The sequence below is a fragment of the Falco punctatus genome (assembly GCF_963210335.1).
Source record: "Falco punctatus genome assembly, chromosome: 4".
Classification (NCBI taxonomy): Eukaryota; Metazoa; Chordata; class Aves; order Falconiformes; family Falconidae; genus Falco; species Falco punctatus.
The window spans coordinates 74,301,289-74,327,501 of NC_137583.1; the positions used below are offsets into that span (position 1 = coordinate 74,301,289).

Below are 26,213 nucleotides of genomic sequence, written 5' to 3' on the forward strand. Positions count from 1 at the left end.
CCTGACTTACAGCTCAAAAATTGGGCAGAAAAATAGCGGTGTGTAGGAACATAGTCTGCTCCAGAAACGTCTCCTTGGAGTATTTCAGCCCCTGAAATTCTGTGGGAATGAAAAACATTCATCAGCTGTTTCAGAAAATATACAGTGAAAATGTATATTCATTTTGATCTCCTAAGCTGTACGCAGAGGACAAGGAGTTTTGAACTGTGCTTTTCAACTTTAAACAGGACTTTGATACTTGAATGTAGAGGGTGGGTCATACTTAAGAAGTGTTTTCTGTGGAGTTGATTGAGCAATGTATTGGCACGCCTGAGAGTCTGCAAGTTTCGTCAAGCTCTTCGTAGCCTGTGGTGCTGACAGAATGTTAGTAAACTTTCTGCTGTTGCCCAAGACACATTTCTGGGAAGAGTTAGCCGTGTTGGTAGGCTCTTGGTGTCAAAGTGCTTGTTACTTCCAGTGGGAAGAGCTAATCTTTTGGAAGCTTTCTTCTGTATACAAACTAAATGTAAGACCAGTTGAAAATGTTTGGAATATGTTGTGTTGCTGACAAATGTTGTATAAAGGAGCAAACTTAGTGTGCACTCTTTTTATTATGTTTAAATGCTTTATTTGTAATGTAAAGGTGGTGTGAACTGGGGTTTTTTTGCAGATTCCTTCAGTAGTAGAACTCTGTTCCTTCGTTTCTGAAGCCTACAAGAGATGCTGAAAAGCAGGCCTTTCTCGAAATGTTACTGATTCCTTTCAGAGCTTGGAAAACATGCAGCTAAAAGTGACCTCAAGGTGCCATCTGCTTCGGCGAGGGAAATGCCTTGACTGTTAGATCCATGGAGCCTTCCTTCTTGCCGGAATGGTGTCCTTGAGACAATAGTCCTTTGTGCAGCTGAATGACGCGGTGATCCAGATGGATTCATCCTCAAGTGCTGCCTGCACTTGCTGCCCTTATTGTGTGTTCCCTCCCCCTGCAGATGCGTTGCGCCTCGGTTGTTTGCCCCTCACGCTGCAGCTGTGCAAGAGTAGTGGCTCGTTTGGGTTCTGCCTGCTTGAAACTGCCAGGCATCCTTGGGACGGGGGATATTCCATTGACGAGAGATTTTCCTTGTTTGAATCCTTTCCCTCTGACCTCACGCTTCTTCACAAGGAAGAAGATTCACCTGCACAGTCCAGTCCTGTAGCATCTAGTGAGATAGATGGGACACATTGCTCTACTGCTGCTATTTCTAGCACTGCTCTTCGTGTTGTATCTGACCCTTTGAAACCCATGCTTGCTGTGGGGGGCAATGGAAACTGCGGTGTCCCCGCGTCGTGGAGCTGTCTGTGCTGCTCCCTGTCTGGTTTTAGAAGTGTGATCTTCAACAGTCATCACAGTTTTTGTATGAATTACGGTAGGAAAACGCTCTGACCTTTGCAAGTTTTCATTCATGACTTTCCTTTGTTGCGTATTTGTAACCCAGTACTTTATCAATTACCCTCGTAGTAACATACTTGGTCATACTTTTCCCAGATATTAGTCTTTGAGGAAGAAACTTGTCAAATGCATTTGAAAAACAAGAGGTTGAGCAGTCACCAGTTTTTCTGGGTTTGCCCAATAGCGATGTATTTAAGACCTCTTGCACATTAGTTAAATATGACCTTTTATACCTGAATCTTTGCTACTTTTCTTTCAGAAAAAGGAAAAGGATCCAAAAAGGGAGTATGACTTCCCAAAGGTTCTTGTGGTTCCTCCATTCACTAGGATATGAAGACTTTCACAACAACAGAAGTTACAGTAATTGGTCTCACAGGAAATAAAAAATTATAACTAAAATTTTCTTGAAGTCAAATTAACATCACCCTCTATACTTAAAAGCACAGTGAGTGTAAGACCTGCTACCATGGGATTTTCCTGGTGCTGGAAACAAGTGTTAGGTTGCCTCTTGGGAAGCAGCATCTTGCCCATTTCAAGTACTTAAATTTGTCCTTTTGGATCTGTGAGATCAAATGTTAGTTTGTGCTAAATCTGCTGGCAGTGACAGCCTGATAGTTTTCCTGTCTTCATTGCTCCATCATTTAACCTTGGGTGAATTTTTGAGGGAGATGAAGTGGAGGCAAGGAAGGATAGCAAGAAGAGAAGTTTTCAAGGGAAAATAAGAATTTTTTTTCCTTAGTTTATTGTAACTGTTCAAAGATGCTCATGGTTTTGGAGTGCCAGGTGAAGGTCTAGGGTGAGATGTGCAAGCAGATACAGCCTAGTCCATTGGAGCTTGGCATCACACCTCTGCAGAACCTCAGAAGGATCCCTGCTGCTACCTGGGCATTGGATCTGCCGTAGTGACACCTGCGTAATACATTGCATTGCTTTCTGCTCAGGGCTGCTTTATCTTGGTGCAGCTCCCCTCATCCATATTTTTCTGGGTACCTCTTTTACTTTACCATATTGAGTAAATTCAAACAGCCTCTGATTTCAAATCCATAAATAAATAATTTAAAAATATTTACTTTTTTTTACTATTGAGAAGAGTAATTACTGGCATTTTAGAGGTACAAGTAGTCCTTGCTTCTGACTCTGATCTCATAGATACTATGATGTTTATGCGGAGAAAAGCTATTTTAGGTCATGTTTACGACTTTGTCAAGATCTTCAACTGCTGAGAGCTGGCAAAACCCCACCAAAGTGAACTGAGCCATGGCACCACACTCCGGCTGATGGTGTTTAACTCTCCCTCTGCCCCACCCTCATTTGGCATGGCGAACAGATCTGTGATCCAGGATTCAAAAATGAACACGGACCTCTTAAAATCTTTTCTTATTTCTAGGCTTTCCTCAGAATAAATGACTTGTTTACTAAATGTACCGCAAAGATGCAGCTGTAAAAGCCTTTTCATCGAACCATGATTCTATTCTGCAGTTTTTTCATTAAATAACTTGCTCCGCCCCCCCCCCCCCCTCCCCCCCCCGGAAGCCCCATAGATATTTAGATTTACACAATGGCTAAAAAGAGAGAGCTTGTATGAAGAATGACAAATAATGATGATTAATATGTCAAATGAGTGCCTATAAATATTTTGAGAATGCTAGGGCAAGTAAAAATGAGATTTTGCAGTTCTTTAATATGCTGTGATATGTGAGTCCAGTTCAGTGACACTGACTGTTGATTAAAACTAGATGTTTGCAAATGGCAATAGAGAAGACCTGAGTAAATGACGTTGCATCTATAATTTATTGTGTATTTTTAAAAAAGATTATTTGGCTTGGAGATATTTATTTTTATTATTAGACCTAGTGTCTCTGAGCAAAGTTTTTATTTTTTTTCTTCCCAGTACAAGTAGAAAAGTAAGTTTTGGAACACATTTCTTATTTTACATACTGCAAGAATATACTGCATAACTCTGGATTTATTACAACACAACTGAGGCTGAAAATAATCTTTTTATAATGTGTGCATGTGCTTATTAGCACTATATTCCTTTACAGTAGCATAAATTTAAGTGTAACAATTATTTTCAAAACCACAGTTACCAATTCTTTTTAGATACATCTGCATAAAATGTTTAATTTTTCATTTAATATCAACGTATTTATTTTGATTTCCCATGGACTTACTCGTGTCCTTACTGAACTTCAGAGACAGTCATTTTACACACTTAAAGGGTTGTTAACAAGCTAATGGTTTCTGTTCTCCTATTAACATGGGGGGGAGGGGACATTAAATTCATATGTAAGGAATCTCTTATTTTATAAATGTGACTGACTCCCAGAATGTCTGCTCTAAAACCTTGTTGTTCTTACAAGCTCTGAAGCATAGATTCTTTTTTTGCTGTAACATTCTGTATTATTTTCTCTCTTGATTCTCTTGATGCTTTTCCTTCAAGTCTACAAATTTGATCAGAATCTTCTAATTAGAAACCACAATGCTATAAATAGTAGTAAATATAAACTTTTTTTACCTCAAAGGTCAAGTATATAAATAGGATTTTCTCATCAATTTTTTTAAAAAGGATGTTGTTCTCTTTTGATAGAAATTGTTGGTATCTCTTCCAGCAAAACTTACTAAGAAATATCTAAGTGCTTTATGAATGATACTTCAGAAGTAAGAAACATCTATTATGAGGAATTGCACGTTATATCACAATATAGTTTGAATTCTCTTTTTCCTTATTTTAATGAGGAAAAAGATTAGTCATCATATTAGTATGCTGCTTTCAACACCCAACTGATTATACACTCTGTGAGGAAAATTTCTAAAATACTTCCTTTCAAAATTCTTGTTACTTTGATTATTAAAGAAAGTGTGAAGTCTGTAAATATTTCAGTGCTGGTTAAAATATTTGACCTATTTAAAATGAAAGTCTTCCAAACGTATTTAAGGTTGCCTACGGTACAGTGCTTTGAGTCTCACCATTGACCTGCAATGATATGTGTTGGTTGCGGTTCATGTATGTGTGTTCCCTTTGCAGGTGCTTATTCTTCAGGGCCAGTTTCTGGAGAAAGCTGATCCCCAGCAATGGTGCTGAAGGGGCTGTATCAGAAATTACTGTTACTCTGTTGTGTTTCTTTGTAATAATAAATAGTCATACTTGCTTACTGATTGTCCATCTCCTCTGTTACTGCAGTGATCCCTGAGGCACGGAGCAGGTGATTTAAAATAATTGGAATTGCATCCCTCTTGGTTTGGCAGGAAGGTTTGCATTCCACTTTTGTTTTTCTGGGATTCAAGCTTTTAATATTTGTTTTAGATAAAATATCTTTGTGCTTAGTGATTTGAAATAATCCTTTTCACTCCATTTACTTTTGCTTCCTTTCAAACGTTCACTGAGATGCTTAAACTTTGCAAATTTTGACAGAAGTTGGCTCTCACATAGGGGCATTAGATGCATGGGATGCTTAGTGTTTTCTGTAGAAGAGGCTTGCAGGGTAATATGCTTTATGTGGTACTAGAAATTGCATCTGCAATACTGCAGCTAATTTCAGAGTTGTTATCAATATTTTCCTTTTTCAGTTGCATGACATTAAAATTTCAGGACTTTTTGATTGTGTCGGAGGCATGGCACTGCGCTCTTCCATTAAGTCGTTAGGTTCTCTTTTCCTGGCTCTTGTTCATGTTCTGCATTGAATGCATCCCTCCTGGTCTCCAAGAACTCCCTGTGACTCAGTTGTCAGCTGTTGATGTGTCATACCTATGGTTGTTGAAAAAGCCTCAAATTTTCTGAGAAGGTTCTTTGGTTTGAGAACTGAATGACATAATTGATTGTCTTGCTTCAGTGGTTCAGAGGAGCCTTTGCAGGTGTCTGTCTTGTCACTTCTACATGAATGAGGTGTTATAGGTGGAATAAAAGTACTTATTTCTTTGCTTTGGGCTCTTTTATTGACATATGTCTGTAAGTGTAAGCTTACTTTGCAGCTGGCCGTTTAACCTATTCACTGAGCAGGCAGGCTTAAAAATAGCATAGAGCCAAGACTTTTAAAAATACATTTCTTTATTTTGTGGTTCTTAACTAGATATTCAAAGGAATTGTTATCCTAAGAAAATGTACTGGCTTGCACTCTTAAGGTGCAGGTTTTTGTTAGGCTGAATGAGATATTAGTTGTCATTGAAAGGGGGAATCTCTCTTCCTCTTCATTCTCTCTTGCACGTCACCTCCAGCTTTGTTCTATTGCATCTATACAGTCACAGCATGAGTAGTTCATTTGGATCAGCTTATTTGTCCAACAGAAGATGGATCCACTCTATTAACGATGAATTTTCTGATGCTTTAGGCAGTCACATGAGTCGACAAGGGAGAGCAGGTGGGAACACGTGGCCTGGATGGGGCAGAACTGCTCATTTTCAGCAACAGCCCACAGTATGCAGTGTTGCGGTGTTTTACAACCACGTATTGGAGTTGAAGGAAGGGCTGCAGTTTCTGGAAAGGGCTGAGTTTGTCTGGCTATCCAAAATGTGCATCTTGGTGTCTCAGTAGGTTTGAGATGCAGTTGAGATATGCTTGATTGCCCTTGAGCTTAAATCTAAAGGTAAACTTCCTGGGTTTGCACCGCTTGTCTTGGAGGTGGTTACATCTCTGTAACGTTTTTCATCTTAATTTATTAATAAGCATTTTTTCCCTTAATTCCACATTAACAGCTTCTGTCAGGGAATAACTGTGGTCCAGGGTCACCTCAGAAATACATTAGCCTTGTACTTGTTTATCTTAGAGACATATTCAAGGAAGGAAATTTCCCAGACCAAATCAATATGATGCAATATCCCTAGCATTTAAAAACCAAACCAGACTGAAAAACCATAGTCATTTTTGCTTTTATAGTGAATGGGGTGAATACATTTTGATGACAAATGCTACATTTAGTATATGTACATTTAGAAATTTAAGTTAGGCTTTTTCTATTCTTTCTTACTGAAAAATTCTCTTTTGGTACCAGCATATGGTCATGTAGAAGGCTCAGTTATACTGTGTGCAGAGATCTAAAGATGGCATATGTAGCTGTGTTAACAAACAAAAATTAAAATGCTGTAGAATGTTCTTAACGTTTATTAATGTAATGATGAAAAGTGAACAACTGGGCTGCCATTACACCTTTGGTCAGAAATGGTTGTTGTGGTGCAGGTAGGCAAATGAAGGTTAGTCAAGGTCTGCAGACGTGCTGCAGTGGAACAAGGAAATGACAAAACCAGCATCAGCCCCTTGTACCTTACTTGATTCTCAGCCTGTCACATCCTTTTTGTGAGCAGCAGCCTAAAACTAGCAAGACAAGATGGAATTTTAAAATCATTCAAAGCAAACTCTGCGGCCTGAGAGTTGGGAAAGAAATGCAAATGCTAACATGATAATTTGTTGATTTTTTTTTTTTTTCTGTATTTGTGGCTGTGCTAACTGCTGCAGGGCAAAACCAGCTAAATGATGATCCTACATGTGGGTGTCCATACGTGCTGTGGGTGTCCATATGTGCTGTGGGTATCCATCGTTGTGGATACCAGCTGTGTCATGGGTCACTTGGGACTAGCTTCTGTTTTTTATTTTTTATTTTTTATTTCTTTAGGCTTTTTTAGATAGTAAGTAGACTTTTAATATCAATGGTAATTAATCACTGGAATGATTTACCCAGTTAAGGTAAACTGTATGTTATATTAAGTTAGTTGGTCAAAGATTATATATTTGTTCAAAGGAGTTGCTCTTAAATGATCCAGAAATTACAAGAACCACTTAGCGAAGACCGGTGGCCTGTGCTACAAAGCAGGTTGTATGCAATGGGGATAGCTGGAAGGATGTCTGACTGTGTGAATTTTATCTACTGAGGGGGCTTCTAAGAAGCTTTCCAGCTAATCCTGCATCCTTCTGAACTGTGATGTAAATATGTGGAATTCCTCATTATGCACATGTAGGTGTGCTGCAGTGGCACAGCTAGGCAGTTTTATAGAAGGCACTCAGCCTGAGCATCCTCTAATGAGAGAAGCTGCCTTCTGTTGTTTTTTTTTTTTTTCTTAAAGGAATCAACTGTTTGTAAATATGTATTCATGGTTATTGTCTTTTTTACTTATTAATACTTATGCTTATAGATGTAGACATAAAAAAAAATTCTGCTGTAGCACAACTAAGAATGTAATAAACAAAAAAGTCATGATTCCCTCAACTTTCTGTGTCCTTGCTGCTGTTCTTTTCCAGGGAAACTGGTATTGTCAACCCTTCTGGATTTAATGGCTATTGAAAGCCTGCCAGTAGTTTTAGAGAGAGGGAGAATTTGATGATTCACATTATCCCATCCTGTCCTGTGTTTCCCAGAGTTTTCAATAAATCATTTGTTACAGTTGTACCAGTCTGTATTGTATTTATTTAGAGAAGTGTAGTTTAGAGTTGTAAGTGGTTCTTCAGTGTTTCCTCTTAGATTCCTCTGTCTACATGCTTCAAATCTTAATGTGCAGATTTCAATGGAAAGAAAATAAGAACAAAGTTGAAACTGATCCAAAATGTCTGAAAGTAGCTTTTCTTATTAATTAGTTAAATAACATGGCTGTTCCGTTTCTTGGGAGTTTTCAGGTCTGGAAACAACTGTTGCGTTTCCATTGGATAGCTGAGTGTTTTCTTCCACTGCTACTAGAATAAATGTTCTATTTCTGGCAGATCGAGTTACAAAGTTTTCCAGTGTTTGTCCTCTATAGGACTGAATGAAAGCAATTAACTCAGGGAAAATGTATGGCAAAAAGAAAGAAAGAAGGAAAGAAAGAGATGTTTCTCTAGCACCCATTTTTAATTGGTTTTAGTGACTGGTCAGGGGGCTCGTGTTTTGGGAGCCTTTTGGAAGAGATACGAGCTACAGGGTGGTGAGTCAGCTTTACAGAAGATGCAACTAATCAGATGTTAGACCCCTGCTATCACCTTGCTATATAGGCTTAAATTAGAGTCTGTCTGAATGAACAGTTTCTTTCAGGTAGTGCCAGTGAGATTTGTGAATGTATCCTGGTCTGACCAAACCAGTAGCATCAAGCTGTCTTCCACCGGTGTGTGTCCAGAGTCAGGTTAAGGAACCAGTAACGTGTTAGCCGGGGGAATTCTTCCACTTCACGTAGGGTTTTGCCCAGAATGGAAGTTCAGTGAGCCATTGCCTATGGTGTGAATGGGCTGAGATGGGGGATTACTCCCAGTCATGGGCCACATTGTTGGGAATTCTTGAATAAGCCTTGTACATTCAGAAAACAGATCTTTATTTGTTATCATAGACTGCTTTGTCTGTTTCGGTGCAATTTTATTTGGTTAATGGTATATTGTTCCTTAGTAAATGTATTTAATTTCTGCATTCATAAACCTGTACGATATGTTTTGTTGTGGCTGAATACTAATTCCAGTCTTTTCAATATTGCAGTCTACCCACATTGCTCGAGCCAGCTTCCAGGTTGATGCTTTTGGATCATCTTTCATCCTAGATGTGACGCTAAACCAGTAAGTAATGACTGTATGTTACTCCACATTTGTTCAAGACCTGGTGGCTGTGAAATGTAATTTTCCAGTGGAGGCTTTAGAGGCTGTATTACAGCAGAAATGCTATTTCTAGGTATTGAGTTCATCTGTTAGTAGTATATTTTAAATTCTTTTGTTATTTTCTCAGGTACTCTTCTAGGCTTTGATACTCCTATTGTTACTACTCAGTAGCTGTTGCAGTGTAAATAATGTTTCAGTCTTATAATACTTTCATTTGTCATCTTTCAGTTTACCATAAAGGCAAATGACTATACTCATGTAGAGGCTTCCTGGGTATTAAAAGATGGATTTGCTGAAAACTGGTAGCTGTTAGCATTCTAATAACCTAGTGTAAAGTATTGGAGGGACAGCAATTGCACAACAGCTAATCCTCAAAAAAGAATGAGATGGATAGTCGGGAATGAAGTTTCTCCGGATGTGTTTACGGTCTTTTGGGAACAGAGGAGCATTATAAGGCAGTAGCACACTGTGAACTCCAGTCTACGAGGAAAGATTGAACGATAGTAGAGTTAAAGTGAAATCTGGTGTAGCTTTCAGTAAGGAGTTTTTGAAATAGCCTATTAGCACAGGTGTTTTAAAATAGGAGTTGCTTTGTTTTTTTGCTCTGAAGTGAAAAGATAACAAATAATATAGTAAATAGAAATGCTTTGTTAAGTAATCTAGCTCCTAATAATTGATGTTGCATGATTTAGTGTAAGAGTTTGTGCTCAATTGCTACAAGTTTTTCTGCTGTAATGATGAACCTTTACCATTTGCTACGGGAGACACTCAGATTTCAGGTTTTTTCACTTGTAAACACATTTTAAACACTGGCAATTTCTTTATGTGCTCTGACGAGTTAGAAACCACATGTGAATCCTTGCTGGTTACAGATGGCACAGGCACTGTGCTGCTGGAAGGAGAGGGAAAGAGGCTGACTTAAAAGTATGATTTTATAACAAATGCATTTTAAAAGAATTCTAGAGGGAAAATTTTCTGCTGAAAAGCACCAAATCCTCCACATTGAAATGTTTGTTGGAAATAGCAATTTTGTATGCATGTTTATACCTTACTGAGAGTACGTTGCACAAACCTATTTATACTTTGGCTGTCAGATCAGTGGTGTGGTCACAGTTTCTGAAAGGTCAGGATTGTCCTTACAGTATGAATTTCAGGTCATCTTAATAAAAGTAAAGATGTTTACTAATGGTATATGAAAAGGATATGATTCTATGAGCTGCAGCAGTTCTCTGTGGGTGCATTCTTTGTTTACACACATGTACATATGCACATAAACACACACCCAAACACATAAGTTTTAAATTTGATTTGTTTTGAGCTGGATCCTATTTTTATGTAATTATTTTGTTGTCTTTGTTATTAGACCAGTATTTGTTTGAGTAAGACTATCAGAATGTATCCTTATTGTTCTTAAGAGTGCCATAACCCAACTTAAATATGAACTTTTCTTGAGGAGCTATGCTTTTTATGATGTGAAAAAAGTACTCTCACAAATTGTGGAAAATGAAAACAAGAAGGCAGCAAGGAAATCAAGATGCTTGGCTTCAATCATGGTATTTGAATCAAATTTAAACTACCTGTGAAATGGCATTTGCAGATCATCAAATAAAAAGAGGGGCAAGTATACCAGAGCAACATTTAAAATGTATTCATAATTATTATTATTCCTGTGAAAAAATCTGTTTCATTCTGTGTATATTTTTCTTCTGTTGCAATTCTTACTATCCATATTATATTCTGTATGTATTTTTTAAGGGTCTTGAGAGAAAATCACTAATTTTTTTGAGAAGTGGTTTGCAAATTTAGCCCACAGTAGCTTTATAGTTGAAAAGTAGTTGAATTCTTGTAAGGAGCAAGGTTCAAGTTCTTCTCTGGAAAAAATACCAGCTTAATATTTATAACTGAACCCCTGCTAACACCAAAAGCGTGCTGAAGCAGACCCCTGTGCTAAAATTAGCTCTTACGTGTAATACACATTTGAGGACTGTTAAAGGAGGTATGGGGGACATAGCGGGGGAAAAAGTGATGTAAAATACATAGGAGACTGACAAAGGCAGCAAGAGGCTCTCCTTTCTGATAACCTTTCTTGAGTCTCCGTGCTGTTTAAAGATTGATGTATACAGCTTGTACATCCGGAGATAAGCGAGGAGCATCTCTAGTTAGTGGTGGCCAGTCACAGTGAAAGTGTTCGTTCTTCCATATGGTTCCGCAATTTATGGAAGAAAAAAGTTAAAAATTATAGTAGCAAACAGAGAGCTTTAAAAAAACCCCAGAAACTAAAATATGCCTCTGCCCCCCTAATGTCTGTCTGCAAATAGATTTTCTTCTTTTGTTGCTTTCTTTGTGGGCATTGTTTTCTCTATTCCCTTCAAATCCATCTTTCTATCTGACAAACTGTTGCTCTGTTTCCTCAGCTGCATTTGCCTGTGCTTTGTTATACATCCCCCTGTTACCTACCTTTTTGTATTTTGTATTCTGTTGTGTTTGTGTATTTCCTATCTCTGTTCTTACTCAGCTTTCTGAAGAGTCACACACTGCTTTCTCTTCTTTTTCCATCAGGGATAATTGTCTCCTCTGCCATCATCATAGGTACCACTCAACTTTCTTGTTTTTCTTGCAACATTTTTCTTGACAACTTTTTGTACACTCACCTTTGAGGCTGGCAGAAATGTTTATGGTCTCCTACTTGTCTCTCTTCCCCCATTACCTGATACCCTCTGTTTTATCTCTCTGCTTCACTAAAGGAGATGCTACTGTTGAATCTGGGTGTTCGCTGAAGCAGCTTTCCTTTCCTAGTCCCTTCCTCTGCCAGCTCTCACAACAGTGGCTTGCAACCAGCAGCTGATCTCTGCAGTGGGACAAGCTGGGAAGGTACAGGAGGTGGGCAGGAAAATAAAAAAGCAGACCTTACACTGACCCTTCAGACATCAGCAAAACTGAGGCCCAGGAAGGGAACGTTCTGCCATTCCTGGATGCGAGTGAGAGCAAGGAAAAAAAAGATTTCCAGCTGGCATTACAGTTTAATTTCACACTGAAATCTGCATGCTTTCTTCTTGCTTGTTTTGGATCTCAACCAGTTTTGAGTGCGTATTTGTTCACATTAAATGCAGATGTGAGATACACTGAAACGTTGCCTTGAATGATAATAAAAAAATAATAATAAGCTGATATAATTACAATGTAGTACAGTTTAGTTTCAGTTTTTGCAGTGATGGTGGTATTTTCTCTACATACCTCACCATTCGTTCTCTCTTCCTTTCTTCTGCGAGTTGCCGTAGTGTCTCTACAATGAGTTTTTTTTTAAGATAGTGTTTCTTTTAAAACTTTTTTTTTCCTGTTCAACTGGCAGAAGTATTTACAAAGGAGCTTGCAGATCAAATCAGTTGTATTTTTAAAAGGTTCAATCCCTGACGCAAAGGTTTGGGGTGTATTAGTTGCCTCAGTGTGTTTATGAAGCCGTTGCCTTGGTGTCCTGCATCCAGTGGAGCTGTTTTCGGTGCCCATTTTCGTTATTGCCGCCTGCAGGATCAGCAAACCCAGGGCCTGATTGCTGGGCTGCACAGGCAGGTGCTGCTTGCAGCCTTCCCTCCTCCAGCGTGTGTCCGGCTTTGGCCATGGAATTATAGAATTGTTTAGGTTGGAAAGGCCTTTAAGATCATAGAGTCCAACTGTTAACCTCGCACTGCCCAACCTGGAACTTTGCAGGAGCTGTGTAGTAATCAAATATGCTTATTTGTTCATTTTCTTAATTCCTTCCCCTTGAAGCTTTTAATGCTGAGATGGCATCTGTGGCTTAGAAAATGGCTGTTTCTTTTTTTGTGCAGAATATTTCTTCTTAAATGTAGCCACATGTCCATTTACACTCTCACCTTGGGCTGTAATTATGCAATTAAACAGCAGAGCTCACTAGGAACCTGTGGACCACGTGGATCTGTCTGAGGGGACCTGGACCAGGGTGTGTTCATCTGCCTGTGAAACAGCAGAGAACTAATGACATGATGGCCCAAGGCAAGCTGTGATCATGGGGTTGGATCGGGGAGGAGCATGCTGCAAGTTGGTTAATTGGAAAAACTACAGCAGCTATGTTTGTCTGGAGCGTGGAAAGGCCTCGGCATGGGGTGACCACCTAAGGTTCACTTTGTGGTAGCCATGTTGGGCAAGAAGGATAATCAAACTGCAGCACTAAGTTGTCCTTCCTAGCTGCAGCATCATCCTTCATACGAGGGCTCTGGTGTCTCCTGTCATGGAGACGAGCAGAGAGCGTTTTGTGAGTCTGAGTCTGAATCGTGGTCACTTCTGAGGTGCAGGGTGGACACCAGCTGCCCTGCTCAGGAGACTCTTGGCCTTCAGAAAGCTCCTGGGAGCACCTGGCCACCTGCGTGTGCCCTGGTCCATCATGCTGTAACAAGAGCAGCCCTCCCTGATCATGGCTTTTTTAGCGAGGGTGAACACACTGATAGCCTGAGATCCTCAGGTTCGTGGTGACAGGGAAGTGCTCTGAAGGGTCACAAGCATAAATAAGTATTTCAAGCTTATATTCAGCACTTCAGGACTGCTCTGTCCTTCCTGGTGACAGTCACTAGGATGGAGCATAATTGCCACCTGCTTTCTCTTTTTGCAACACAAATTTAATTCCTCTGGTCCATGTGTTAGTGGAAAATAACCTACAAAGAAGTAGTAGGCTGGGCCAGGTGTGCTGGGAAACCCTACCCCTTCAGGAAGCTCACACATCTTCTGTTACTGTCAAGCACCTGACTGTGTCCCAGAAGAGTATCAACACTGTGTATAAATCGATGGTCATGACGATAAACTACCCTCACAAGGCTGAGAGATTTCAAATGAGGCAGTTTTTATAAATTCTGAAATCACTTTATTCTCTATGTGGAAAATAAATGCCCTTTTCTTTTAGTTTATCAAAAGGTAGGCAAAACCAGAGAAGCTTCTTCAGAAAAGATTGATAGATATTTTGTATATTTCAATCTTAATTTAAATTATTTCTTGTAAGTGCTACTAACAGGCAGGTTCCTGGCTCTCTAGGAATTGATTATTTTGCCTTGTCACTGAATGGTTTTTGCAGCTTCTGCTGAGAAGGATACAGACGTTCCTCGTGCCTTGTGGGGAATTTTTATTAGGAATGTCTTTTAACTAGAGTTTTTTAGACCTTACAGAATCAGTTCATAAACTTCATCAAAAAATCCTGAAAACAGAACCAAAATAAAAGGCAGCTTGACAGACAAGTGCCAGGTTTTTCAAGAGACAAACTGCTGAAACCTTGCCTGTAATTTCTCTTGGCAAATGGTCTCCAACACTAATATCAATGTGTCATGTAAGCTGTAAATGAAAAACATATTCCTAAATTTGCTCTAAATTGTAAACATTTGGCTGCGTGGAATTCAGAAAGATTAGCTTCCTGATGTGGTTTAAAAAATGCAGTTACACCGTTTGTGACACTTAGAATTTCTGGTAAGTCTGTCTCCTGCATTGCCCCGGGGGGTCTCGCACTCCCCCTGGGCACCCACAGGATGGGTGTGCGGTTGCGGGCCTCTGTGTGATGTGACGTGACCTGATGGGTCGTGCTGCTGGGTGTGGGAGGACCCGTCTGCCTTTCCTGTTCAAAAAGTACTCCGTGCTTTATATCTCCATTACTCTTGTAATGGCTCCTGGTAACAGCATGTGGTAAGTGATGGTCAGATCAAACCTGAGGAGGAGTGGTTCTTCCTTGAAGCTGTTTTGGGTCTCCCTAAAGTTCAACTCAATCCCTTATTAGTTATTATAATGAATACCTTGGCTGCACACATTCCCAGTTGTTCTCATTAGCAGCTGGAATTTATTGGGATGGAGGGAATTCAGGCTCTGTTCGCTTTCCTTATTCATGCCCTATGTACCCAGGCTAAGGATCCCCATTTGGGTATGATCACATTTTGGTAATTGATTCTTACTTAAAATAATGCTGCTGCTTTTTTCTTTTTTTTTTTTTTTTTTTTTTTCCCCACCATATGAGAGTGCTCTGAAAATTTAATTATAATATACCAATTTACGGGTAGCACTATATAGACTGAGTTCAGCTTTCCTGAATGAGCTACTGAATCATGTTCTGCATTATTTCTGAATTATTTGTTAAGTCCTCTTTCTCATGTGCTCTGTGATCAGAACCCCAGCTGACCCAACAAGATTGTTCTTTCACAACCCCATTTTGCAAAGTCATTTCCTCCCTCTCCCAGTCTTTGATGGAAAAATTGGTATGGGCATAATTGCAAACCAGACTTAAGAAACACTTTCTCCCTGATACTATTGCTTATTTTGCTCTTTGGGAGGCTTTGGGAGGTAATTATTCTGCATCTCCATTTGTGCTAGCCTGCTTTGCTAACACATACTTTGTACAAACTGTTTTTTAATGTTTTATAGTTGTTTTTTTTTAATCTTTAAGGAAAAATGGCAGTTCTGTAGAGACTTCTGCCAACTAATTTCATTTGGCTGAAAGACAAAGAAAGGTAAGACAAGCATTTAAGGTTTTATTAGTCTATCACTAAACATATCCTAAGGCTAGGGAAGGTGCCTGGAATTATGCAGTTAGACCTACGTAGCATTATCACTAAGGGTTCCTGCCCTTTGTGGTTTGATATTTTTATTCTTTTTTAGTTTTGTTTTGAGGTATGGGAATGAAGAATTTGTCAAAATATGAATTGCTTAAATAGATAATTACCCTCAGTGATAAAAGTTTGAACATTAGTTATAGACTAAAAAAGCCCTGTAGCATTGAGTTTTCCTCCCACCTTGATATGTATAGCAAGCATATCAGCCTTCTTTTTGTTATATTAAATAGGTTCAGCTCCTGGATCTTTGATAAAATGGCATCTTTTAAGTCCTTTAATAATTTATGTGCCTTTTTGCCAACCTCCCCAATTTATCGGTATCCTTGCTGGATTGTAGATTCAGTACTGCGTTTTGACAGTGTCATATATAAAGGTAGCACAACTTTACCATTCTAATCAGTGCACGTGTTTATGTAGCTCCCAAGATTTTGTTCTCTTTTTCTTTCTTTTTTGTTCTTTTTCCTTCTTTTTTTCCTTCTATTTTTTAAAAAAACTTCCATCTTCCAAGCTTGGAATTGACTTTTTAGTAAATACGAACTTTTTTCTTTGATCTTACTGTATCATCACTATTACTATTATTGAATTTGTAATCCTGTACAAGAAAAATATCAGGTTACTTTGACAAGAAAAACTTTCCATAAGCCTGTGTTGATTATCTGTAAGTTTATTACCTTGCTTTAGTCTGTTTTGTGTAGTGTCCTATTATGCTTAAGACTTCTTTTGGAAAGGTTAAATTGCTTTTGGTAAGTCCATTACATTTTATTTCTTAATACTGTAATTTAGTTTTAGGTTAACAAATTTCTGTTACAATTATTCCTCTATTATTGTCAATAGAATTTTTTTGTTGATTTAGCACTAACTACTGGTAAAAGCTGTTGAAATCAACATGTTTGCTACTGACTTAGGTTGGATGGGGATATGGAAGGTTTCAGTGGTGTCTGTGAAATGCTTCCAAGTGCTTAACAGGTGTTCTGGTTAATAGATGAATGAAACAAATTACCTTTTTTGTTCTCATTTTATTTCCAAGTATGTCACTGTAAGGTAATCCTAAGCACCTGTGAGAGAATTCCCCTGATGTTTCTGAAACACTTAAAGCTCGATGGTTTGTGACTTCTAAGGAAAATGGCATTTGAAGATATATGCATATACAAAATCTGTGCATCCCCTCTAAGCTACTTTCCTAGATCATAAAAAAAAGTTTCTGGAAAGGTCAGTCCTTTGTTTTCCTCTTAATGGATGTGATAAAGAATATTTTACTGCTTTTAGGTAATTGCATTCATTGGAAAAAATATTTGTTGTTTTAGAGTAATTAAAACATATGGTATTATCAGCACTGAGTAAATTGCATTTCCATGGTCTGAATTTTTTTGACACGAAATTACAGAAAATGTATTACTGTGTATTTGCGTGTGTGTGTGTAGGAAAACAATTATCAATTATTCTGGCAAGATATTACCATTCTATTACTATAATTTTTTCTTTCTTGAACCTATTTTTTTGATTACCAGTTCACTTAGGAGCTATGTCTCTTACACACACATATACAGAGATACCTCATATGTACAGATAATCGTGCTATATTTAGCATCTTCTTTAAAGTAAAATGGCTTAAACTAGAGAAAGAATCAAATTGCTTAACGTGTTTCAGTGGCTATGAATTTATCTTCTAAGTGCCAAGTATCTCCAAAATGGCAGTAACTTTAACAATCACATGACCTCTAGCCATTATGGAAGACTTTAAAAGAAAAACTAATTGTATTTTTGGTTTAGTCTTTAGGAAGTGACTATGATAGTCAAAGTGTAATTTCTGGATTTACTGTTGAAATGGAATTACATCCTCATATGCTAACATTAATTTGGGTACCAGAGCTTTTACTTGAATGTTTTGGATTGTATATACATTACTGCCACTGCTGTAAACAATACAAACCAAACCATTGACCTTTCCAACAATTTCCATATTGGGTTGTGGTTTAACAGGTAGAATGGGATTTGTGTTTACAAAAGCAAGCAACAGCCGTAGAAGTTGGTCTAATAGAAGCAGTTATCTTTCTGTCACTTAGATTGTCAGACCACTGTGGCTCCAACACTACGACTGTCTTATGAATTGTTACATATAAATACTAGTCAGAGTAAGACATATGAAGAGGGTAGTAAAGAGGAGAATGCTTGAACTGGAATGAGAATAGCAGGTATTTTCTATGCTGTCATTTATAGGGCATCTCCTCTGAGTCGGCAGCCTTCCTGCTGGTACAGTTCCCTTCATTTGCCTCTCTCTGTCTTGTCCAGCTGCTTTGCCCTGATTTTTACTTTCTCCTTGAGAACTCATTTGGCATCATGACCTTCTCTATGTGTGCATTAAAAATAACACTTACAGAAGCAAAGGAAGTGCTGCGGGCCTCTTCACTTGGGGCTCAGGTACTTTCCTCAGCAAAGCAGTGAAGTGAATTGGAATCCCCTTTTCTAGACAAGGAGTCAAGTGATGCACGGAGCTAGGATTGAAGATGCAGAGAATGAAAATGGAAATTATTGGGCTTTCTGGGGGGAATTGGAGGACCTAATGGATGGCTGAATAACCATCAACGTACAAACTCACAGTCTTTAATTCCATGAGGTCATTATGTGAGCACTAGGTTATTCAGCCCTCTTCTGCTCGGGATAGTAGTTCTACTTAAGAAATGTGGTTTCAGTCCAGAGACTGAATCAACAGGCAGCATTAAAAAAAAAGTTGTTAACATACAGAATGTCTTTGCAGGCAAATAACAGCGCTTGACTTGTGCACATGAACTCTATTGTATCAAAGCAATGTACTCATTTGCTTGCTTTGCAGTATGGATTACGGAGATAAGGTACTACCTGTGAAGTCTACAGTCATTCGTTTCTGTGGCATTGTGAGATTTGTGTTGCAGTTGTTTAATGTGTTTTCCTGGTAACATTCAAGATGGGTGTGCTGATGTTTCCTCACTCAATGGCTGGAAACAGGCTTTTTTCAATAGACTTTATGGTGTGCAGTCTTTATTGTTTTCATTTGGTTTGGGCCTGCTAGTGGCAAAACCTCATTTACAGACAAGTGTGTCATCTTAGTGCAGAAAATTTGTTTCCTTGAAAAAAACCACAAACAAACCAAATTCTGCACTTTCAGTTGGAAGGCTTTGCCCACATTGCTCCAGTTCTCTTCCTGGCTGCATTAGCATGAGAAGCACACCCAGTGTGATGAACCCTCCATATGGGGACACTTCTTTCCTCTTCCAAAACATGCACAAAAATCAGGTTTTCAAATCCTGGAGCACCGATTAGCACACACAAATCTGGTCGGAAACTACTGATCCTGCCCATCACCCTGTTTCCCTTCTGGCAGGGGTGCCATGGCCAAGGCCGCCAGATGCACTGCTCACCTGTTGGGGTTCATTCATGCCTGTCCCACCCTGGGCCGAGTCAGGCTTGTTGCCTTTTGTCAGAGGGTATCCCCCATGGAGGATGGGTCAGAATTGTCGACAGGCATGTTGGAAGTTAGTTTTGATAGGCAAGTTTCCTACTGGTGAACCTTTCACTTGCATATAACCCAAAGGTACTGTTGTGTCGACACAGCGTAGGTCACGGTTGGCTTGGCTGTGTAGCCTGATCCTCTCTTGGTTCAAACAGCTGGACTCTTCCGATGCTTCCCAGGCCTTTGGACTTTACAGTCTGTGATTCACTGTTACTGTGATGCTTTAGTAATGCCCCATCAAATTTCCTGGTTTTTCAATTATATGATAAAAAATTTTCCTTTGAAATATCTTATGATTTGAATGGAACTCAGTATGTCTTTCAAATTCTTCAAATATGTAATTGCTTCCTATTTAGTATTAGTTCTTTATTGTCCAAGTTCCATTAGAAACAGTAGTAGTTGAATGAAGCAATGAAAGATACCTTACTTATACTGCTTATCAAATAGGGCATTAAAATCTGTGGTTTATGGAAATGTGAAAATTTACTTTGCACCAATATATTAAGAAGTAGTGTAATGAAATGAACTGTCAGATAATCCTAACAGAAACACTGAGGCATGTAGCTGTTTTATGGTATGTTATTGAAAAGAACTCTTTTTTTAATCCCTTTTCTGTTTCTTTTCAAGCATTTTAATGAAGGAGGATGAAATGTACTTGTATTACCATAAAAATACAAAAAAAAAATGTAGGCCAGAAAAGATCCCTTTATCAATTGACTGAAGAAGTGGTTGTATGATAATAGTTCTATTTCTTCAAAAAAAAATGATGAAACAATGTTAGAGAGTATTTATCATGTATCTTATGTATCTTCATTCTGTTCCATTTACTTTATTTCTGCAATCTCAGAGGAAATAAAATGCTGTCATTTGGTGTGATACACAGTGAGATGAAGGAGAAGAATTATCTTGTATTTTTATTAAAGATGACCTTCAAAGAGATACTTCTTCTAAATTGGGCTTCTGCCCTTTTTTGAGATGTAAAAGGTCAAATGAAAAAAATCTCCACAATTTTTTGCTCCTGGTATTTCTTCCCTTTTTTAAAGAAGTAAAACCACTTAAACCCCAGCTTTTTAAGAGCCAAATTTATTTTTATGCCATTGGTGTTTACCTCATATCAGATTTCCTTGTTCTTGCTGAAGAGTCTATTGTGGAGGGTATAAACATACAGGAAGAGCTGCAAATGTGTGGGATGTACTACTCATCCCCTAAAGTAAACCCCCTCCTGATGACATAGTGAAGATTGGCCTAAATATCCAAGATGTGAGATTTGCCTCAGAAGAACAAAATGAAAGCATCCATGTCCAAAGGGCATGACAGGTTTTAAGCCCCTGGTTGCATGTTATCAAATATACTATAGTGACAGTTCTGAGACTCTGGAATGTTGTGGAGATTACTTAATACATCATTTTAAAAGAAAAAAAACACACCTTGTCTTTTTGAAGATTGTGAATATTTGCTATCTTTTGGTTCTCCTAAGCCAGTCAGCCAAAAATTTACATCTTAAAGATTTTCCTTCTACGAAGCAGTTCAGTTAGGGCAAAACTGTGCCTTTTCTCACTATAAACATGGTACTCATCGTGGCACCCATTCAGTCTTCCTTTCACAGACACAGCCTTGGCGGTGACAGTAGAATTATAATTGTCTCTCTGCTTGTTATTGCTCTTATAAGGAATCACACTTTCCACTTGGTCTGTCAAATTTTTATATTAGTCAATGAAGTTACACTGAGAGAAAAGGAGAAAAAACGAGCTTGATGTAATGTTTGTATAATGGAGTTATGCATGTTTTCAGAGTAAAGTAAGGAAATCAGATGTATCTCCACTTCCTAAAGGGACAGCTATTTCTAAATGTCACTGAAGGTACAGAAAGCTTTTTGTTATGTTCATGCCACGTGTTTTAGCATCACCTCTGTTTTTACTTAATTGTCAGAAGCAAAGGAATTCTCCCAATGGCTTTAGAGACAGGAATCCATCCCAAGGCTTCAGATTATCAATGCATTTCTGTGTATGTCAAGTGGCCAGTTTGATTACAGAGGAAACTTCCTAGAAATTAGCCAAGGAATAAATGTGGTTTGTTTTACTTCGCTCTGCAAAGTTACTCATCAGTAAGTGGAAATCACAAAACATGAAGCTGCAGAGAAACAGCAAGAGCATGCTGAATATGATACTGTAAAGAGCTGCCAAGTCTAGCTAAAGAGATTGATATAAATACATTTCCAGTGTTAATGAAAAACGGTGGCTGGAGCTTTTCATTTATATATGCATAGCCTTTGCTTTGGTACAAAGTAAGAGGGTTTCTTTTGTCTTTCTCTTTTTGGAAGAATTGTTAAATCTTACATTACAATGTATTTTCTGGGTGAGCTTGCTGATCTTTAGCCTGTACTTATCCATAATCACTCTTTGATCTTAATTTCTTTTTTTGGTATAAGAGGATGTGTTTCCCTTTGGTGGTTTGCCAGAACATCACTGCTAATGGATTTCTGGTGTGCTAGAAATTTTACAATAGGAACAGATATAATAATGTTCTGATGGTTTGCAAATATGTGATGTGTTGCCACTTGAATTAGGCAGCTACGCTTTTTGGGTCTTCCCTTTGCCTGTCTCCTTAGATAGACCGTGGGAATTCAAAAGATGCAATTCATCACTTCTTACTGAATGTGCTTATTTTCCGGTTTTGGTGGTATGATTGGGATAGTTTCGCAGCTGGGCATCTGAAAGACTGGAGCTGATACTAATGAATTCCTGCTGTTCCCTTGATGACCAGGTTCTTGCATGTGTGTTTATGGGTTTTGGGCTGTGAAGGTCATTTGAGTTCACCTTCATTGCAGTCCTGCTCTGTCTAGACAGCAGAAATGAAGCACTTTAGGTCCAAGCATACAGGTTTGCTGGCTGATGCCATTTCAGCCCTTCCCATCAAAGTCTTATTTAAATTAGCCTGATAAGATCTTAATCATATTTGAATGCAGACCTTCAGATACTGAGTGTTGGATTTCACTGGTATAAAAACTGGAATATGACCTGTTTACCTGAAGGGCAAAAGATGAACATTTCTTTATGATTATGCTTCTAACAAATGAACATTTCATGCTGAGGTCCTGTGTGGCTTGCTTACCCCAAAAGCTTGATGGATAAAGCTGCTGGTACCAGATTTCAAGGACATAGTACAGAAGGGGGTTGGTGATAGATGTGTGAAAAGAAACAAGATGATGTTGAGGTAGGGAGAGGTGGTATCATTTTAATCTTTTGCAGTATTCATGCCAACACAAATATGGTGAGATAGTAAACTTGCTTTACTAAAAGTATATCTTTTGGGTTTGGGGCTGCATTATTTCAGTGCTGAGACACTTATTGTGAGCTTTCTGCTTACCTGATCTTCTGGAGAGGCTAAAGTATTTTCCTACAGCCTGAATACAAATTGGTGCCGAGACGTATTCTTCTACTTCCCTACTTGAGGTGTGTTGAACCACTTCAACAATTTTTTTCTCTTGCCTGGTAGTCGACAAATATTTTACTTTTTGTCTTTTCTGGGACAAGAAGTGAATGCTCAGAAGGAGAGCATGACCCATATCCATGCCTTTCTTCTGTGGAAGCAGGTAGGGTTGTCCCCACTGCCCAGCCTCTCCTCCCTGCAGAAGCAGATGCAAAGTTGGGCTAGAGAGGGGTGGATTAGACCTCAGAGTTGTAAAGTGCACAGCAGCACCAAACTACCATCTTGGGACCTCCTTTGTGTTGGCACCATGTACGCTGAGAACTGAAATATTGCCTGTGTAACAGTGGTGGGAACGGTGGGGAAGAAGGTGAAGACGTGTAACTTTATATTTAGTCTTTGGGATTGCTTAATCTTTCTGGAATTTACACTTCTACTTTTAATTTGCATTTTCAGAACTTGTTTCAAGAAATGTTAGTTCCCTTGCAGGTACATACTAGCATATAGCATAGGAGAGTCTTACCTTTCATAACAGTTTCCAATAACCCAGTGCATAAATATCCCTGTGCCTGTGCAGGGTTGAGTGCTGTGTGATACATTGTGTGCTTTAAAACCAAATTTCCCTGAGGCACTGTTGCATTTCTTTTGAAGTGACATGTTAACTATTTAAATGTGACTTTTTTTCTTTGTAAACTTACTGAGGGTCTTATTCCTGGACGACTCATTGAAATAAAGTAATAGGAGTTTGTCATTAACTGAAAAGTTTTATAGTCTTTTCCTCTTTCCTTAAAATCTCACATGTTCACTAAAACGAAGTTTTCAGGTAAGTACAAAAAAGGGAGAAAACTTCACTGAATGTCTCCTTAAGATGCGGTGCAATTTAAATTTGAAAGATCCTGAGCACTCGCTACTCCTATTGACTTTTTGGACTTTGTACAGAAACAGGTCTTCAAAAAAAGAAAAAAAACATAGAGCAAAATTTAGATAGTCTATTCATATATATTTATCTTTGATTTGTTGTGATAGCATTCATGTTGGTCCATGCTGTGATGCCAGTGGTTTAGACCAGTACAGTATACTAGCTAATGCTGTCAGAGCCCAGAGATGTGTGTTAGTTGACAGTTTTTCACAAATAGCACAATGAATTGCATTACTAACTTCAGTAACTTACTCTGTGCTTTTAAAAAATAAACCTATATTTATACACACACATATACATATATATATGTATATATACACACAGAGGGATATTTCTGCCCTCCCTCTCTCTTTATAGATAGGTCTGCATTTAAGACTTGTAATAAGTAATTCTTGCACAGCTCCTGTTCCTAATAGTAGCACAGAGAGACTGTTACAATAGAATTGTCTAGACATTGTCTGAGTGTGCAGACAATAGAGCAATGTAGGTAATGCAAATTCTGGACTTGGTTTCTCATATGGGGGATGTATTTGAACACCTACCTCCTAGCAGGATTCTTTCAAATTTTGGTCCCACCCTGCGCCCCAAATGAGCAGATTGAACAAGAGGTACTTTGGCACTTCAGAGGAGTGACATCTTTACTACTTTTATTTCTTTTGCCAATAAATTCTGAAGGGTGGTTGCTTGTTTTGGAAACAAATACTCTGTTTTTATTTTGGTTTCAGTTCTTGAACCTTGATAATCATGCAGATAATTCATAAGAGCCACTCACATTTCTCATTGAATGAACACAAGAAAAACAAGGCAATTACTGCTTGGTTCTTGCAAAGTCTGTCATAAAAAAGGATTTGGCTTTAACTACATTGGTTTAGGACAGTATGACTGAGATTATTATTTGGTGGTTGTTTTGTGGTTTTTTTTTTATATTTTATTCTTTCTGCACCTCTTTCTGTTATGGAGAAATTAAAGCAACAACATGCAGACAACATGCTGACACTTTACTGTGCCAGCAGATATAATAAAAGAATCAAGCTGACCTTCAGCAAAGAAAAAAATGTGGACATTTTCAGTATTTTTTGTATATTGAAAGCAGCTTTAAGCTGTTTACAGAATCATTTGCAGGTTGCTGTAAATCACCATGAACATAATCCCTTCGCCCCATGTTGCTGGTAACATGAGTTCCTTCCTACTTGCACTGAGAGAAAGAAGACCACCATGGTGCTACCTGATTGAGGGTGTGAGGCTCGGGGGAATGCCTGAGGAGTGAGCAAGGTCGTGAGTTGCTGTCCATACTGTTGGCCCACTAGTCCTTCAATATTTCTAGGCAGAAATCTAGTCAGCTGTGTCACCCCAGCAGAGATGCTAATGGAATTGCACGTGGGCTATGGCAAACTAAATTATGCTCCTGCACTTGTGCAACTACTGCCTTTCAGTTCTGCTTTGTCCAAACCTAACAGTTAGTTTTCAGTTATGCATTTCATATTTTCCCTATTTAGACTTGTGTATAGCATAAAGTAAATGTTGTATGTCAAATTTTGCCCTTGGATAAACATTAGTAGTTCTGGTTGACTTCAGCAGGAGCTGTAGGCAAACATCCTAAAAAAAGAACTTGGCCTTGGGTCTAAAATCCCTTTCACTGCATTCTATATTCCAGGAATGCGTATCTCTCTTGTTTTCAAAGTACAGCAGTTACCAGCATTGTTAACAAGTCTCTTTCAGTTGTCCTTGGAAAGCCAAACAGAAGGAGCTAAATACTATATAGGAATAAGAGGCCAATGTTTGAGCACCTTTGAGATTCCAAACTCTGAGATCAGCTGCCACCTAACCAAAGCATTTAGAATTGTGTAAGTGTGTGTAGACAATTAATACCCTAATCAGAACAGAATGATCTTAACAGCCATCTGTAGAAACTGCTATATATATGCTTACTGGGAGAGGGTAAGTGTTTTGTGTAGTTTTTAAAGCTGCATTTTTTTTTTCATTGTTAAGGCATGGTAACTATGTAGTCACGTTTTCCCTGGGGTTTCTGAACGTAGCTAACAATCTCTGCTGTGGATTACTGTTGTTACTTAAGGGAAGAGGCAAAATACCAAGATGGGGGAGGCACCTCAGCTGTCAGCAGGGGAGCTGGCAGAGGATCATGTCAGAAACCAAGAAACCTTTCTCCTCCTCTTAGACTATATGGCAGCCAAAATGTTCCAGGTCACTACAAAGGAGCCATGAGACAAACCAATTTAAATTGCTGTCAGAGGAGGGAATAATCAATACACAGAGAAACCACCTGGAGAAGCTAAAAGCCTGAAGCTGCATTAGGTATTTCACAACAGATACTGATAGTAATTTCTTGCTGTTGTAAATGCGTAAAGCCGGACTGCCTGCTTGATAGTAAACTGGGAATGGTGTTGTCAGTAAACTGAAGCTGGAGTAAGAAATGTTTCTGTGTTTCTACAAGTTTCCTCATTTAATGGGAAGGAGAATTCCCAGCACCTGATGCAGGACTTGGACCAAATTTGCCACCCCAGTGGCTGGCTGCAGAATTTGCTGTTCAGGCACGCACGATGGTTGTTCAGTATGTATAGCAAATCAAAAGCTTTCCTAAAGCCCAGCGTTGAGAGCATTGTCCTGTGATGCTGAGAAACCCGATTTTGAGGTTTCTTCTGTAAGTCAGCCTAAGTAGGGATTTTTAAAACAGGTCTGCTAGCTGCCTTGTTTCCTTAGGTGTTTATTATTGTGTGAGAGTTGATACTGGGTAGATAATAAATTGAGATAGAGAAATGCTTCAGTAATCTGTGGCAGCTGTTCAGCGATTAAGATGATGTCAGCATCAGTCTGAAGAACAAGGA

The 26,213-nt window shown here is 38.7% G+C and overlaps 1 protein-coding gene across 16 annotated transcripts in view; it reads left to right on the forward strand.

The window, feature by feature from the left end:
- The window catches only part of ADAM22 (ADAM metallopeptidase domain 22), a 148,010-nt gene that overhangs the window by 13,155 nt on the left and 108,642 nt on the right, over window positions 1–26,213 (forward strand). For all 16 annotated transcript variants that reach the window (XR_013927841.1, XM_080385539.1, XM_080385547.1 and 13 more), the window contains exon 3: window positions 8,830–8,906. Coding sequence is in view for 15 of the 16 variants with exons in the window: in XM_080385539.1 (XP_080241665.1) it covers window positions 8,830–8,906 (77 nt within the window). In the remaining variant the exon portion in view is untranslated. The remainder of the gene's footprint in view (window positions 1–8,829; window positions 8,907–26,213) is intronic.